This window comes from Schistocerca piceifrons, chromosome 2, assembly GCF_021461385.2.
Source record: "Schistocerca piceifrons isolate TAMUIC-IGC-003096 chromosome 2, iqSchPice1.1, whole genome shotgun sequence".
NCBI classification, from domain to species: Eukaryota; Metazoa; Arthropoda; class Insecta; order Orthoptera; family Acrididae; genus Schistocerca; species Schistocerca piceifrons.
Window position 1 is genome coordinate 186,143,593 of NC_060139.1, and position 18,348 is coordinate 186,161,940.

General features: G+C 40.2%; 1 protein-coding gene across 4 annotated transcripts in view; it reads left to right on the forward strand.

Annotated features, from left to right (window-relative positions):
- Positions 1–18,348, forward strand: part of LOC124777127 (apoptotic chromatin condensation inducer in the nucleus) — a 111,745-nt gene that overhangs the window by 22,349 nt on the left and 71,048 nt on the right. For 2 of the 4 annotated variants that reach the window (XR_007015689.1, XM_047252415.1), the window contains exons 2-7: positions 517–864; positions 967–1,109; positions 2,356–3,534; positions 12,708–12,798; positions 12,904–12,931; positions 14,527–14,639. Coding sequence is in view for 3 of the 4 variants with exons in the window: in XM_047252415.1 (XP_047108371.1) it covers positions 520–864; positions 967–1,109; positions 2,356–3,534; positions 12,708–12,798; positions 12,904–12,931; positions 14,527–14,639 (1,899 nt within the window). In the remaining variant the exon portion in view is untranslated. The remainder of the gene's footprint in view (positions 1–516; positions 865–966; positions 1,110–2,355; positions 3,535–12,707; positions 12,799–12,903; positions 12,932–14,526; positions 14,640–18,348) is intronic. The other 2 variants (XM_047252416.1, XM_047252417.1) reach the window with 2 other exon arrangements.

An 18,348-nucleotide genomic window follows, 5' to 3' on the forward strand; every position in this document is an offset into this window, starting at 1 on the left:
TTTCATTAAGGAATAAATATATTGGGAAGCTGTAGTTAGTATCCCTAGTTCCCTAAACAGGCTTCTGCAGGATGTTCTTGAGTTCACACCACATATAATTCTTACTGCACGTTTTTGTGCCCGGAAAACTTTAGCTTGGCTATATTCATGATATACCAGAATTGAAGCTATATGTGGCGTTATCCTATGCCGTGCTGTTTCCTCCTCACAAATGAAAGCAGCAATTGTTGATGACTATACTTTGATGGAAAAAAAAAATCCATGTATGCTTGTATCTTTTTAATTGCAGTGCTGTCAAACTTAAATGTTAAATCTTAACCTTGATTTTGATATTTATTTCATTGTATATATGCCCCATAGCCTCTGCTTTCTCCTTCAGAATGTTGTGCTTATTAACCTTACTGTTATGTCTGTGATTGATATAATTCAAAAAATTCAGTCCTGCAGATTGTTCACTTGTTATTATTAGATATATGTATAAAATTATAATGTGTTCTAACTTAACACTTTAATTAGGAAATGAGAAGGAAAAGTGACAAGCTGAAGGAAAAAGATAGAGAGAGTCCAGAAAAGAAAACAGTCCGGCGCTCATCTCGGAGGCATTCTAAGAGGAGAAAACACTCCCATTCCTCTTCACCAGAAGCGGAAGACTCTGGTGCAGATGATAGTGAGTCTCAATGCAGGAGTAGATCATTGAAACCAGATGAGAAACAAGAGGATAATACAGTTTCTAATGAATTAAATGAAACAATTAAGTCTGGCCAAAAGAAGACGGATCCAGGCAAAAATACAGAAAAAAACTTGACAGGCTGTGAAGAGGATTGGAAAGAAGACACTGCATTTTGGTCCGAAGACAACCCACAGGTTTGTGAGAACATAAATTCACATGTTCAGTTAATAATGCAGCAACAATAATTGAATTTTGGATTAAGGAGGTATGACTGAACATTACATTGCCTTTTGCAGGGATTGCTTCCTAAAGAGACTACAGAACCAATTCAGAAACAGTTACCCACCACAGAAGTGATGGACACAGATGAAGGTTCACAGTCTCTGCCTGAGACTGGGAGAGGTGTTGTTTTAGAACCAAAGACAAGAAGAACAAAACGGTAAACATGTTCAATTGAAATGAGGAATTCACTGTAAAAATTTTGACATAACAGTAGTAATAACAAAAACATTTTAGCTGCCTCTACAAGGAAGCTTGTTGTTGGCATCCATTCTGATATTTTTGATATGCGTGCTCTTGCTCAACACTGTGGGAATGGAGATATTTTCAGTTACACAGAAATGTACCTGAAATAGTGAGCAGTATTCTACTGCATTGATGTGTGTCATCACACCATTCATTCTGGAATATCCAATGACAGTACATGCTTCAAGGTCAAATATCAACCACCTCACTTTAGCTCAGCAGTTCGTCATCGTCAACGAGCTATTCGTGACCCCAACATTGCTCTTGTGAAGAAAAGTAATTTCACAAAGTCCTCGGTGATTTTTGTTTTGTGGGATTAGGCTGTGGTAGCTTACGTAGGCCACGGCCTTAGGCCCATTAAAAATGTATGGGCAGAAACAGCACAGACCGTGTGAGAAAACTGGGAAAGGGTTAATGAAAATTAGAGATTCTTTGCACACCTAACTGAGTGCCTTCCACTGAGGATGCCGATGTTCACTGAAATGTAAGGTCTTCAGACAGATATTAAATGGTTAAGAAACACACACTCTGCCCATTTGAGGTCCAGAATAAATATGAGGAACCAAGAACTGTTCATTTTGTGAAATAAATTAATGCAGTAAAACAAAAAATATTCCTGAAGATAGGATTCAGTCCGAATTGTGCTATCTCGCATCCATATCTAATGACCTAGTTGTCAGTGGGATGTTAAACCCTAATCTTAGTTTCTTCTTGCAGTTATCAGATTGTCAACTATGTCTCTAAACTTCAGAATTATTACACACAGTTTTGTGATATTCAGCTATTTCTTATTATTGTTCTACTTGTTACTCCATCTCACAATTTCAAGTGCCTTTTCCATGAGTAAAATCCTAAGAATGGCACAGAGCAGATTTTCTCATGTTCTTGGAGGATGCGAGCTGAATGGCAGAGAGAGATAACTCTGTCAGTGACACTCGCAATTACATGTATTATTTACTTTTGCGAACAGTACTGCACACTGTGTAATACAGTTGATTCGTGCATAAACTGACTATAACAATTCTAATTTCTGCCACTGCCACTTTTTATGAAGTCACATGCACCTATGCACTTTTATTGTAATAAATTTAGGATTGAAAGTTTTACACATATCTAATTTTTGCCAGGTTCTGTGCTATGATTGTAAATTTTTTTTGCAGGATACGTAGAAGGTCTACTGCCAGTGGCTGTGAGGATGGAGAACCTGCTGCAGACAGAGCAACATGTGACGAAATTGCAGCCAGTTCTGCAGTTGAGAGTGAAGAACAGAGAGGAAGAACTGAAAGTGAATCTGACAATGGGACTGAAGTGACAGTTAGTAAAAGGGATAGAGTGGCTTCAGACTGTGCTCAGGGAAGTAATGTATCAGAAGCAAAGGGGAGTGAAGTTAAATTGAATGACAACTCTAGTGAACAGGGTAGAAGAAATTCCATGGACAATAGATCAGAGCAGGAAGATCCTGCTGAAGAGAAACTATCTGTTGGATTAAATTCTGAGGTAGTAAAAAAAGAAAAAACTATAGAAGAAAAGATTGCAGATATGTGCAATGATTCTTCGTGTGATAAGTCAGAAACAGACTGCGACAACAACTCTCGGAAAGATATTTCTGAGGGCATGACTAAAGAAAAGGTATTGGAACTTCTAGGTGATGACAGTTCTGCAGTGCAAAGCAGTTTGAAGTTAGAAAGTGACAGAGAAACATCAGATGAAAGTACTGTACAACAAGATGCAATCAAAGATGACAGTAGTGCATCACGAGCGTCTTCAGAGACACCTTCCAAGGAAAGTGCTGTTCCAAGGAGACGCAGCAGCAGTGATTCGGCAGATTTTCAGTCAAATAGGGAGGAGGGTGGACGTGACTCATCAGAAGGAGTGAAAATGGAATCGTCTGATGAAAAAAATGCTCTTCTTAAGGAAACTGTCTCATCATCTGATAAACAGCAGCCTGAGGCAGACGATTCTGCCAAGGAAACCGACTCGGTGCATGAGAAAAACTCACAGAAGACTGATAAGCATGTGGAGAAGCTCCATGAGGCAGGTAATTCATCTGCAAAAAATGAGAGTGGCTCATCTGATCAACCGAAAACAGAAGAGGTGAAAGTGAAACCAAAGAGAATAAAATTGTGTCGGACAAGTAGAGATACGAACAGCTACAGTGCAGCCAGTAAAGACACCAGAAGCCACAGCCCTGATTCACACGAGAACCAAAGGCCTGTAAAGTTGAACAGGAAAAGCCGTAGTCCAGAGCCATCACAGAAGAGTCGCAGAAGGGAAAGTGACTCACAAGAACCTCGCAGTCCGGGTCAACGTTACGAAAGAATTATTTTAAGGAGATCATTGTAAGTTTACCATCACCAGTCAATTTGGGAACAGATGTGATTATACTGTTTTCTGATTTATTTTAAGCTGTTTAAGTTATTGTCGCTCATTTCACGTTTAGAGGTCTCGTTAACAATGTAGGAGAAGATAGATTGCTACCTACCATAAGGGTGACATGTTTGCAAACTTGCAGACAGGCACAATTAAAAGACGCTTAAACAAAACTTACAACCACAGCCCTCATCAGCAAAAGAGAAGCACCCACCATTCAGACACACAAGCAAGCACAGCTCATGTACAAGGTTGCCAGTTCCTGCAGCTCGGGCCAAATGCAACTGTTGTATGGGATGGAAGCAGCAATCTGGAAGGGGCAGGGAATGGGAAGGGATAGTAGTGTATGGGTTGGGAGGAAAGAGGAACACTGTCTGGTGGTGTGTGCAGGGGCTAGAATGCCAACAGGCAAAGCTTCAGAATTTTGTGTGCTGGGAGGTGGGGGGAAAAGGAAAGGAGCAGGGTAAAGATGCAGAGGGCAACAAACAAAGAGGTTGGAGACAAGAGTGGGGAGGAAGTGACATGACAGAGGGGATGGAAACTGCTGGGTGGAGGGTATGGGGACCGTATGTTGAGGCCGGGATTAATGCGGCAGCAGAGAATGTGTTGTAAGGATAACCCCCACCTGCACAGAGGATACAGATGGCTCAGGTAGTGAAGCAGCCATTGAAATCCAGTATATTATGTTCAGATGCATGTTGTGCCACAGGGTGGTCTACGTTGCTCATGGCTACAGATTGGCAGTGCTCGTTCTTCCTGGTGGACAGCTGGTTATTAATCATGCCAATATAAAAAGCTGTGCAGTGATTGCAGCAGACCTGGTAAATGGCATGGCTGCTTTCATGGGTGGCTCAGCCCCTGATGGTGTAGGATAATCCTGTGGCAGGACTGGAATAGGAAGTGTTAGGTTGGTGGGCTGGCAGGTCTTCCAGTTAGGTCTTCCACAGGGATATGATTCTTGTGACATGGGGCTGGGAGTGAATGTGGCATAGAGATAGACTAGAGTGTTTAGGAGATTAGGTGGGCAACAGAACACCACTTTAGGAGGGGTGGTAAGGATCTCAGGTAGGATGTCCCTCATTTCAGGGCATGACGATAAGTACTCAAAAGGCATGGCGATGGATGTGGTTAAGTTGTTCAAGTCATGGGTGGTACTGGGTGAGGAAGGTGGGTCACTCTTTTATGTCTGGTTCTTGTGGGTAAGGGGAGGATTAGGAATTTAAGGGAAAATGGCATGGGAGATTTGTTTGCGGACTAGGTCTGGGGGATAATAACTGTCTTTGAAGCCCTTGGTGAGACCCTCAGATTGCTGGGCAAGGGAGTTCTTGTCACTGCAGATACTCCATCCCCGCATGGCCAGGCTTTGTGGGAAGGAGTTTTTGGTGTGACAGGGATAACAGCTGTCAAAATGCAGGTACTCTTAGTGGTAGGTGGGTTTAATGTGGACAGAGATGCAGATGGAGCCATCAGACAGGGCTCTCCAACATCTACAATCTAACTGCCAACATCAAAGTACCAATGACATTTTGTCATTTACACTCCACAACCCCAACCCCTTTACCTCCTGGATCCCTGCTCACCACAGTTGACACCACATCCCTGTTACCACACCTCCCCCCCAGGGGCTCGTTACTCTTTGGTTCTTGGCTACCACCACGAGGCCCCAGCCTTTGCAGCATCTTTTCCCTTCTGCATTGCATGTGTATCCTCTTGCTATTCTTTTTCGCCTCCCTTGGGGAACATGTCTGGGGTGTTATTGGGAATGTTCCACATTGTCCGTTGCTAACATAAGAACAGTCTCTCCACTTTTTTTTCTCGTGCCCTTTTCCTTTCTTCATTCACCTTCTCATATCCTTCCTCCGCTTCGGCATTTGAGGCTCCTAATTTTCTTCTTCTTCTTCTTCTTCTTCTTCTTCTTCTTCTTCTTCTTCTTCCCTGTGCTGCACTCCTGAACGCAGGCCCATGTGTCTGACAGGTGACTGGGTAAGGCGTAATTCCCAGCACTGCATTGACAGGTACGGTTCGCACATAGCCCCTAGTACAGGCCAGGCCCAGAGAGGGGTGATTGCCTGAGCCGCTACCTTCCCAAATTGCCGATTGGTCCGTCAGTCAGGTGTTTGGGGGTTGTGACCTGAGACGTGAAGAGTGACCTACGATGGGTGCACCCCCTTGTGAAGGGGGCCTCCAGTTGGAAGGAGCACACCATTGGAGACAATGCAATCGTGGGGCATTTTCTTGCCATGAACCAATTGTCTTCACAATTAATATCTACGAAATGTAAACAGAATGAGGCTAATGTTTCAAAGACCCTTCCAGCTGCACCACGGTTCTTTGTGGTTTCAAGTACTGAAGACTGTCAGTCCTTCGCAACAGTAAATCCGTTTATTATTCAGAAAGGTGTTGTTGCAATTGCCGTCCCTATGAAATCATGCTCTCATTTACAGAATGACGCTTTGCTTTTGGAGGCTACTACTCGAGCACAACTGTTTACCTCTTTACTTCTCCTCAGCTGCCGCGTTTGCGCCAAGACCCATAGAATTCTGAGCTCTTCCCGAGGTGTTATTTACACTAGGCTGCTCGACAGTCTTACAGACGCCGAATTCCAAACATACCTCTCCTATCGGCGTGTTATTGCCGTCCATCGGGTGGTGAAAAAGGTAGATGCCTCCTTAGTGCCCACACGCACTCTTTTGCTCATCTTTGATAGAGTGGTGTTTCCATCCAAGATCAAAGCAGGCTACGAAGTTATCACAGTCCAACCATACATTCCGAACCCCATGCACTGCAACCAGTGTCATCGTTTCAACCACCCTAGTGTCTTGTCGACACCTGGTGAAATGTGTTACCCGTGGTATGGATGTGCATGAGGGCGATTGTCGGCCTCCTTCTCACCCCTGTATCAACTGCAATGGCGACTCCTGCCTCCTCTCGAAATTGCTCCGTGTATCTTGATTGAGCGGGCTATCCAGGAAATTCGGGTAAAGGAAAAAGTGCCATACCGAATCGCCGCAAGTTATTGGCTAGTCGCAAACCCTGCATTCTACTGTCTGTTCTTGCTACATCTCACTTCATGAAGGACATGGCCATGCAGACATGACCTCAAATTCTGCTCTGAGGTTGTGAAATCGCCTAGTGTCATGGTAGCATCACCATCCCTTCATCCAGCTGTGCAAGAAGCCATCGGACTTTCACCTCATGGGGCGAAGTTATCAGCTACACAACTGGCAGGCCGGAAAGGACAGAAGCAATACTCCCGTGAAGACTTCCTACATCCCTCCAGCCAACCAACCAACCTGACTCTTCCTCTGCTAACTAGAAGTTTGTTATTGGCATTGTTTTGGTCTGAGCTTTACGTGAGTCTTCACAACTGGGTTAGGAAGATGTGGGCCAGCCACAGATCTAATACTGTTCTTGGGCATGGCATTAATGGTGGTGCAGTACCCTGTAATGCAACATTCTACTGCCAGTGGTTGACTAAGTTGCTATATGCTGTAGAACAACCCATCATTTCCACAGCCAGACATGTGATGGGAGTCTACCATACATCTGGTCAGGGGAATATAAATAGTCCCTACTTGTCCAGTAGCAGCATTCCTTTGGCACATTCCTTTGCCTGACACTTCGGCCAGTATCTGGGAAGTCCCGAGTTAAAACGTGGGGCACCTGCATATTTCAATCAGTCGCCGGAGGCCACAGGCCTACACCAGCCTTGGTCCTGTAGCATGACACTGTTGCACCATAAGCCATTGTGGCCAACAAACTACAAAGCCAACACCTATAAACAACCATCTTTTTCCTTATTGTGCTCTCCAAAACCACTAAATCCCCTTTCATCACTTGAACTATACATCCAGCTCTTCAATCTGAGAAATTTGACAGCGTTTGCCCAACCCTATTGTAAGCAAAGTAAAACCAATGTTGTGGGGTGACCAGTTCTGACTGTAGAGTTGCATGTACAGGAAACTCTGGTATTGGTTTTCCAGCGCAATGACAAGTCTGGGGTCAAGAATTCTTTTTCGACAGGAACATTATTCATTATTCGATGCCTCCCACACAATACTTTGACAAATGCAGCTCATATGCTGATCATGGTTAGTACGCAGTGTGTTGAAATCCCAAGCAGCGGAAATCTGAGGCAACAGATGATGTCATTGTACATACTTGTCAACGATGTAGCGTGTTGACTCTCACCTCACAATGCCAATGGCTGGTGTAGGCCACAATCCACAACAGCTGGAAGAAAATTGTAGGCACAACCCATGTTGCACATGGGACTCCAGAGGCTGATCTGTGTATATGTACATATTCCACTAGCCACTGTATAGTACCACATACCACCACCAGTCTTTTCTTTCCTATTCCACTCACAAATGGAGCGAGGGAAAAATGACTGTCAACATGCCAAATGTTCATCGGCAGCAGTAGAATTGTTCTGCAGTCAGTGGCAAATCCCTGTTCTCTAGACTTTCTCAACTGTGTTTCACAAAAGAAACCTTGTGTTTCCTCCAAGGATTCGCAATTGAGTTCGTTAAGCATCTCCTTAATGCTCATGTGTTGATCAAACCTACCGATAACAAATGTTACAGCATTATTCTCAATTGCTTTGATATTTTCCTTTAAAGTGGCCTGGTGGGGATCCCGAACACATCAGCAATTCTCAAGAATGGGTCTCACAAATGTTCCATATGTGGTCTCCTGTACAAATGATCTACACTATCCTTAAATTCTCCCAATAAAAAGATAGCATGAAGCATCACATCAGTAATGCTGTATTCTTCCATTACAGGATTCTTTTTTCTACTCACCTGTGTTAGCTTAAATTTTCTACATTTAGATAAATCTGCCCTTCATCATACCAAATAGAAATTCTGTCAGTTATCCTGTACCCTACTACAGTCACTCAGTGGCGATACTTTACCCATATGTTACATCATCATCAGCAGACAATCACAGATTGCTGCTCATCCTATATGTCAGATCATTTATGTACATGGAGAATAAGAGTGGTCTATCCCACTTTCCTGGGACATTCTTGAACATACTGTTTTTCTCTGCTGAATACTCGCCATCGTGGACATCATATCCTTCTGTTACTTGAGAAGTTTTCAAACCACTAGCACATCTTGGATCTTAGTTCGTATGCTCAATACGCATTAAGAGTCTGCAGATGGGCATCGTGTCAAATGCTTTTCAGGTGTCTAGGAATATGGAATCTGCCTATTGTCCTTCATCCTTGGTTTGCAAGATATTGTGCAAGAAAAGGGGATGTTTGGTTTACATGCTAATTTGTGGACAGAAGCTTAGATGTCTCAAGAAAATTTATTATTTTTGGACTTAGAGTATGTTGAAGAATTCTGGAACATACTGATCTAAAAGATATGAGCCTGTAATTTTGCAGGTCCATTCTTTTACCCTTCTGTATAGAAGTCACCTGCACTTTTTTTCCAGTCACTCGGGACTTTATGCTGGGTAAGAGATTCATTACAAATGCGAGCTAAGTAAGGGACCAATGCCATAGAGTACTTGTTCTCCATATTTGAGACTGTGCAATGGTCAAATGATGGTATGTTTGTATGATCCTTCTATGTGAATGATTTTTTAAACGTCAGATTAAAACTTCAGTTTTCTTTTTGCTGTTGTCCATTCCCACACCAGAATGGATGACGAGTTACTGGACAGAAACCTTCAAATGGCTTAGTGATTTCATATAGGACCAGAATTTTCTCAGGTTCTTGGCTAAACACTTCACAAAGGTACGACAGTGAAAGTTGTTTGGTTTGCACATTGATCTTTTTCCAGATTCAAAAATTTGTACCAACTTCTGCCTTTTGACATTTACACATTCTTTTTTTACCTGAGACTGCAAAACACTGTGCTTACTCAATTTTATTACTAAACCATGGTGGGTCTTTTCCACCCTTCACCCACTTACTTGGCTCATACTTCTCCAGAGTGCAATTTAAATTTGCCATTAATTCTTGTACATTCACTATCGTGGCACTAAATGATATCTATTCTCTGTCTAAGTAGGATGCTAACTATTCCTTATCTGCTCTTTCCAGCATAAGTACTGTCCTAGCTTTAGTGGCAGATTTATTAACTTTAGTAAGCATCATCACAATATCATGATCACTAATCATGTGTCTATGGTGACACAGTCGGTAAGGTCAGGTCTGTCTGGCTGTAAGGTCTGAATTATTTCAGTTTTGCGTGGGCTATAGAATTTACTGCTAAAGACATTTTTGGGAAACATGTTTAGAACTACTTCACAAGACTGTCTGGCCATACCACCTGCAGTGAATCCATAGACATCCCAGTCTATACTTCATAAAATTACTTAATTGGATAGATAACAGATCTACTTGTCAGTCACAACAGTGTTATGTGTGTGTGTGTTCTGCCGATGCTTGGTGAGTAGATTTTTTTATCCACCCAATTAAATGATTTTATCAATAGTTGATTGCTTTTGTTGTTGCATACCTGGTAGGTTAATGTCAATTCCAACAAATATTGCATGATCAGGGCATTTCTGCACTACTGAACATAACTTTCTTTGAATGTCTCTGCAAGTCCATCTTTATGCAGAAGGTTGCTTGCTTGACATTGGCTGTTCAATATAGAATGTCAGAACAGCTTCAGTGGTCTAAATTTCCTGTTGTCATTTTACTTGAACCACTTTCAACACTACATTACACCATCTTCAGGCCCCTGTGTGAGGACAACAATGATAACAGTGTGTGAAATCTATAACAGAAAGGGTGATGTAAGTATTATATACAGTGGCAATAGTTAGTAACATATAACGATATCAATCTGTACAGGGAGTAACATCAAAATTAAAGGTAAATTAAGGAATAAAATACTACAATAACTGGAAATTCAGAGGGCTGAACGTATTTTAATTAGACATTTTTCAAAAAGAGTTGGCCGATAAAAATGATTAATTTAAGTCATTCTAGGTCAGTTATTCATGAACAGATATCTTAACAGTTAGAATCAATTTCAACCTCTATAGAGACAATATTTTTGTTGACTGCAATGAATATTCCCCCTCCTATGGCATCTAACCAGTCTTTACGATGTGCATTCGCTGGACAATCTTGCCTCAGCAGATCCTATATGAAGTCCAGAATTGTCGGCGCTGGTTGGAGACTCACAGATCTGTTCCACCCAGTCACTGACACTGCTCGTTGAGGCTGGAGTAGCTTAGCTGTAAAATCAAGAGAGACTGGACCAGTCAAATGCACAACGTCAAAGGAATGCTTTTATTGGTGAGCTGGAAGCATTCCTACCCTCTACAACCATATGTGTAGGCTCCCATCGTGCACTCAGCTGTTAGAACCCCATGTTGTGCTACACAACATAGCAGCCCAGTCAACCTACAGCAGCAGAATGCCGCATTATAGGGTACTGCACCAGCACTGTTGTAGTGCCCGGCTGCCAAATATACGTATTCGTCCGTACTCTGCAAACCACCGTTAGGTGCAAGGCAGAGGGTAAGTCCCATTGTACCAGTTATTAGGGTTTACATTTGGAGTGCAGGAATGATGATTGTTTGAATGCCTCTGTGCGTGCAGTAATTATTGTAATTTTATCGTCATGTTGCTTATGTAAGCAATACATAGGGGATTGTAGTATATTCTTAGAATCATCATTTAAAGCCACTTCATGAAACTATGTTAATGGACTTTCTCGGGATAGTTTACATTTATCGCCAAGAGCCTTCCAGTTCAGTTTCTTCAATATCTTTGTGACACACTGCCATGGATCAAAAGAACCTGTGACCATTCTGTATATGTTCAGTATCCCCTGTTAGTCTTATTCGGTAAGGGTCCCACACACTTGAGCAGTATTTCAGAACTGGTCGCATGAGTGATTTGTAAGCAATCTTCTTTATACACTGATTGCACTTCCCCATTATTCCAGCAGTAAGCGGAAGTGCACCACCTGCCTTACCTACAACTGAGCCTATGTGATCATTCCCTTTCATATCCCTACAATGTTGTTACATCCACATATCTGAACGAGGTGGCCAATTCCAACAGTGGCTCATTGATACTGTACTCATAGTATTCTGTGCTCATTTGTTTGATGACGTGCACAGTTACATTTCTGGACAATTAAACGAAGTTGCCAATCTTTGCTCCACTTGGTGAAACCTTATCTTAGAGTTCTGATTGCAGCTTCTTTCAGATAGTACTTCATTATAGATAACTGCATCATCTGCAAAAAGCCTGATTTTACTATTAACAACATCTGTGAGATCATTAATGCACCACAAGGCAAGGGTCCGAACACATTTCCCTGGGGCACACCCGAAGTATTTCTACATCTCTTGATGACTCTCCATCGAAGATAACATGTTGTGTTCTCCCTACCAAAAAGTCCTCAATCCAGTCACAAATTTCACTTGACACCCCTTACGATCTGAGTCAAATGCTTTTCAGAAATTAAGAAATACTACATCTACCTAACTGCCTTGATTAATCCGTCGGGAACCACCCCACATGAACGATGTTCACTTGCAAAGGTCTATCCGAAGTTCAGGCCACAACAGTATCATTTGATTGATACGTAATATCTGTTGAGATTTTGATGACATGTGAACCCTCAATTGCCTACACTATTCAAGAGTGGAGCAGTCAATAAATAATCTGAAAATGGTTTTGTGAACACACTGGCAGACACTTAAATATAAATTGCTGAGTAGTTGTAGATGCAGGAAGAACTACTACTCTTTTATGAATGCAACATTTGCTCCATATTTGATTCAGTATCTATTGTACTAAGTAAAACTGCAAGGTAAATTCAGAAACATTAAAAAGGGGAAGGAAATGGTTCATGCCTAGTCAGTTTTTTCCCCGCCGTGTGCAAGAAATGGTGTATTGCATAAACTAATAATAGAATATGATGCTTTGTATGGTTTTCCAATATCGTACTTTAGCTGCTATAGAGAAGTAGGACATCATCTGCTTTGTGGCAATTAATTGTTTGTTTGACCTTTATTACAGGCGTACCATGTGGTGCGCTTCTGGATATTTCTCTGTGAGGGTGTCTGCATGTGAAGTATCTCTATTTGTTATCCAGTCTCATCACACATTTCATTTTATATAACTACTATTATTGTTGTTATTATTTGCAGTTCAGAAAAATCTGTTTCAAGAATTGAAGGGGACACAGGAACCGTTTCCCGTGCCAAAACTGATATTGCAACAGATTGCAAGGATAATAAGGTAATCAAAGTGTTACTTGTTCCCTCAGTACCACTTCAGCTGATCTTTTGAGTTGAAGCCATTCAATGCTTTTATTATAAATACATCTTTTTAATTTTGTTTCAGGAGAATGAGAAGCTGGTCTCAAATAAAGGTGAGTGGGTGTACCAGCAAAACAAGCAAGAACTACAACATTTAGAGTTTAATTGTCAATATGTTCTACTTAATTGTTGATATTTTCTACATTTTGAAACTGTTTTGAAGCTGTTCTCTTTTTAGTAACTATTATTTTGCAAAAATATTTCGATCTTTCCTGAATTGGTCATGTGCTTTAAAAACGATAGCATTTACGTATTTGTATTTCTTACTGTGTAAAATCCAGGATGGAATGTAACAATATTCTGAAGAGGATAATTGCTACCCACAATACAGTGGAGATGCTGAGTTGCAGATAGTCACAAAATAAGCTTGTGGCCAACAAGGCCTCACACACACACACACACACACACACACACACACACACACGACTGCAGTCTCTGAAGCCATGCCGAAAGCTTATATTGTGAGTCTTTTTGTTGTGCCTATCTGCAACTCAGCATCTCCGTTTTCAGAATATTGTACTTCTTACTTGATACATTATCCATTTACTTAAAGCCTTACTTGATACATTATCCATTTACTTAAAGCTACATTTCAAAACACTATAAAAGTTCCAAATACCGGATAAATTTAAATGTGAAACAAATGTGCTTTTGTACAATTATTCATCCAAGTTTCACTGATGTTGATTTGAATTTATTAGTGTTTTTGCATCGTGTGTCTTGCCACATTCCAGTGCACCAATCATGCACTCCTTTTAAAGTAAGACCTGCTATGTACTCCCAAACATTATATAATTACAAAACATTCGTACAGGCATTTACGTTCCAGTGTCCATTGTTTTATGATATGTTTCATATTTGGTTGTGTGTGTATGATTGATAAATGCATTGGTCATCATCAAGTTCCATGTAATGTGAAATGTAAACAAATACAAGAACAGTATTATAAATGAATGAAGCAACAGCAGAAACTGAAGAAATTTGTTTTTTCATTTGACCTCGTATTCAGGAAGTAAAATACAGTTTGAGCTACAATGCATTGATTAAATGTTGGGGAAAAAAGGGTAGACTGTGAAGACCAAATGCAGTGCCTGTCTGACAGCCGAACAGTTGTTGCAATGTGGGGTTTTCAGTTTGTGGTGTTCATTGTCATACTTAATCTTAGCCTTCATGATGTAGATTTCATTATGCTGCTCCCCTCGCACACAGCCTTACCCCATATTCACCACCTCTCCTGCATGATTTGTAAAACTCACATAGTCTGTGTTGTTTGTGTGTAACATATTTAAATGATGTAGAACAATGGTGGAAATTAGCAGTTCAGTTTAAATAGCTTTTCTACCATATGTTTCATAAAATACTGTAAAATATAATATTTCTTATTCTAGGTCGTGATCTTTCTTTCAATTATCCTTTGTGGTTTCTATTTTTCAACCTTATTCATGATGGGATGGATTTGTAATTCCAGATCTCATTATGTAAACATTTATTATTAATCTTTATTTCTACTTTCTTGAAATGGTGAGTCACTCGAATGGAATGAATTTAATTGGTCCTTTTATTCTTGATGGCATCATTTTTTAGTCAGAAATGCGATGTGTTATCTTTTAATTATATTTTTCCAACAAAATTTTATGATTTCACCCAGCAGATGCAGCAGCAGCAGCAGGCAGCATTTCTCGAAAAAGGCGTTGGGGTGCAAGTAAGACAAGCCGAGCCAATAAGAAGCCTGTACTTTCAATCTCATCAGATTCTCTCAAGGTAAATATTGTCTATACCTACAAGGAAGTATGCTGTAGTAGTCCGACATAGATGGCTAGGACCAGGCAGGCAGAAGCAGGGATGGTTGTTGCACTATTGCCTATTGGCAACAATTTCTGCTGTGCACTGAGATGTAACGAAATGTATAAATGGACAGCAGCTTTCTCCTTCCAGTTTGATGAAGCCATGTATTGTGTAATTGATCTGACCCACTTGCTCATGTAGTGTGTTACAATCAAAGACAGTGACTACTTGTTTAAAGTCTATCTAGAACAATTCGCTATATAACTCACTGTGGTCCTGTTTAAAGTTCATTATGACAATGATTTCAAAAGAAAGCTATGGCACTTGTATTGATTATCAGAGTCTACATCACAACAGATGCAAATGAATAATTTATCTGTTATTGTTTACATAATACTGTCATCTGAATTAAAAGTGGAAACATGCATACACAAAAATCAGCAAAAAGTATTTTTGCTATTCAAGTAATATATGTTATATTCCATCTTTTGAGACGGTAATAAGTTTTATTTAGACAAAACAATTTTTGCTTTATTTCAAAACATCTTCAGCAGTCACACAAAAATTTGGTTTTTCTTACAAATCTGTTTGTCGGTACTGTAAGCAGTGCCTGTGTTTTACATTACTACAATGAAACAGTTCTAAATTACGATTAATACTCACAATGTACTTTTTCATACTGCATTCCTAATGGTCTCCCACATATTTCTAAAAGATTGCACTTCACTGACACTGGATATACATACATTTTCATGTTGTGTGGAGGCATGTACACCACATGTAGTTGGTTTTTCTGTTGCTTTATGTGATTATCATTTGTCTTGTTATCTGTGGTTGGGGGGGGGGGGAGAGAGAGAGAGAGAGAGAGAAAGAGAGAGAGAGAGAGAGAGAGAGTACACATGTACATAGGTTTCAATATTTTGGTGTGGGTGTATATGTGAGATTCATGTTCTAACTTCAGTGCGTACACATTATTACATTGTTTTAGGTACTTTACTGCAATAGTGGGAGGGGGGGGGGGGGGCACCTGAGTGGGTATGCTGACTATTTTGGGTGATACTGTCTTTTTGGTGGCTAGATGGAGTTTTATTTATCTGCTATATGTTTCAGGTGTTACTGAGGGAGTTGATTAGGAAATGAGACACTTAATGTAGTAAACCAGTTTTGCTATTTGAGCAGCAAAATAACTGATGTGTATGGAGTGTAGGCCTGTATGAAATGAAACATGGACAATAAACAGTTTAGACAAGGAAAGACTAGAGGCTTTTGAAATGTGCTACGGAAGTATGTTGAATTTTAAATGGATAGATCATCTAACTAAAGAAAAGCTACTGAGTAGAATTGGGGAGAAATAAATTTGTGGCACAACGTGACTAGAAGTTGAGATCTATTGATAAGGACACATTGTGAGACATCAAGGGATCACCAGTGTAGCATTGGAGTGAAACGGGGGGTGGGATCATAGAGGGAGACCATTAGGTGAATGCAGTAAGCAGAAGGATGTAGGTTGCAATAGTTATTTGGAGATGAAGAGGCTTGTACAAGATAGACCAGCATGGAAAGCTAAATCAAATCAGTCTTTCGACTGAAGACCACAACAAAAACAACTTGTTTTATTTAAATAACTGATGATTGTTTGGTCGTTTAGCATGTCATTCTTTCTCTGATTGGCTATCGAGTTTGGAAGTTTTCTTACAGTGTCAGGTGATGTTTTTTGTTGCTTAGTCAGTACTACATTCATATTTGCTTCTATTGTGGTTGGTGGAAATGTTGAGTGGCTGGTATCATACTTCCAATTTTTTATTTTTTTTTTTTTTATTTTTTTTTTATTTTCTTTATATTATTTCAAATTGCCTGCTGGTCTGTCCTAAGTATAAAGCATCCCAGCTGTTGCACTTGAGTTGGTATATGTCAGATTTCTGATATTCCAAATTCTGTTTGTTGGATATGAAAGTAATCAGATTCAGCAACAAAAAACATTTCGTGACACTACAAGAAAATTTCGAGATTCAGTGGGCATTCACAGAAAAGAAACACATAATAAACAACCAAACACCAGCACCCAAACATCATTTAAACTAATCAAACATAGCAGAGAAATAACAATCCTCCTAGCTACCGCAGAAATAGTGTCACAAGAAAACAGTCAACATACCCACTCAGGATCATCCACTACCCTGTAGTAAAGCAGCTTTAACCCTTTTAGTGCCAGACATTTTCTCAAACGATCATGTTAAAAGTGCCATGCGATTTTACAGTAAAATGCAGACCTCTGCCATACTTGCAATAAAATCGAAACTAATGCATAAAGGAATGTAATTTTTTTTTAATTTTTAGGGAATGCTGCTGGCTACAGTAATATGTGCAATACACATTGTCAAAGAACATATTTTCAGAGAAAAAAAAATATTTTCATGATGGGGTTTATCGAAAAAAATTAAAACTTTGATTTCAGTTTACTCTGAGACCCATCAAATGATGATACTCAAAAATTTCAGGTATATATAGAATCTCTGTAGTTTCCTTAACAAAAACACCATAAAGGAATACAAATTTTTTTTATTTCACTAAGGAAAAAATCAAAAAGAACATAACATTACAAAAAAAAATTGTTTTGCTCTGAACGTGTTCTCAGTTCTTCAGTCATAAATCACTGACAAATGTGAAGTTGCAGTTATGACAACTACTTGCACACATGCTGACCAACACATGAAGGATGCAGTCCTTTCTTGCAACAAACACATACTGTTCGTGAATGCCGCTTCTTATCCTTCGTAGAACAAACACTACAGTAGCGTTCCTTTCTCCCTGGAAGAGTCTCTACACCATATACTGTTGGAGCAGGTACATTTATATCTATTGCACTTGTGGTTGCAGTCCTTGCCTGAAACCACTGTTTAGAAAGTTTGCAAATGACTATGCTGTTAAACTTCAGCCGTGTCAGTGGTTTGTCGCTGGGGTTTAGGCTTTCCTTATACAAAACATATGCATTCAGCAACATCCTGGCAATTATGCTGAACACTACCTTCTTCCACATCTTGACAGTCCTTCTCTCATCTAAATAGCAGTATGCCATCATATCAGATGAGTCAATGCCACCCATATACTTATTATATTCAAAAATAACATCCGGTTTCTTGACCGACTGTCTATTGCGAATTGTCTTTTCTGATGATGTAGCAGAGGATGATGTACTCACAAGGAGGACTGGATTTCTCTGTGATTTCTTCTGTCTGAAGCCACAGAGAAGTATAAAAGATTTCTTGAAAAACTTTAGCTGACCTACAGCATAATTCGACAGAAGACCACGTGGCAGGAATTTTCTGTTTCTTCTAATTGTTCCCGTTAGATAAGTGCCAACTGAATACAGCTTTTCTGCCAGAGGAATAGATGTAAAAAAGTTATCGCAAAACACATGGTAACCTTTTTGCATGTAGCTCCCAAGAGCTAGTAGTTTCATGACGACTACATATCCCAGGCCATTCTTTTTTATTTTGTTTTTGTCATCATCACTTTTTGCACCACGGTATGCATAAAACCCTAGGCAGTAATTTACGACTGAATCACACAGCATCCAAAATTTGACTACCCATCTGTGATGATGTTTATTGGGAAGGTACTGGATTAGCTGTGAGTGCGCCTTTGTCCCAACAAGACTTTCATCGACACTCAGTTGCTGGTGTGA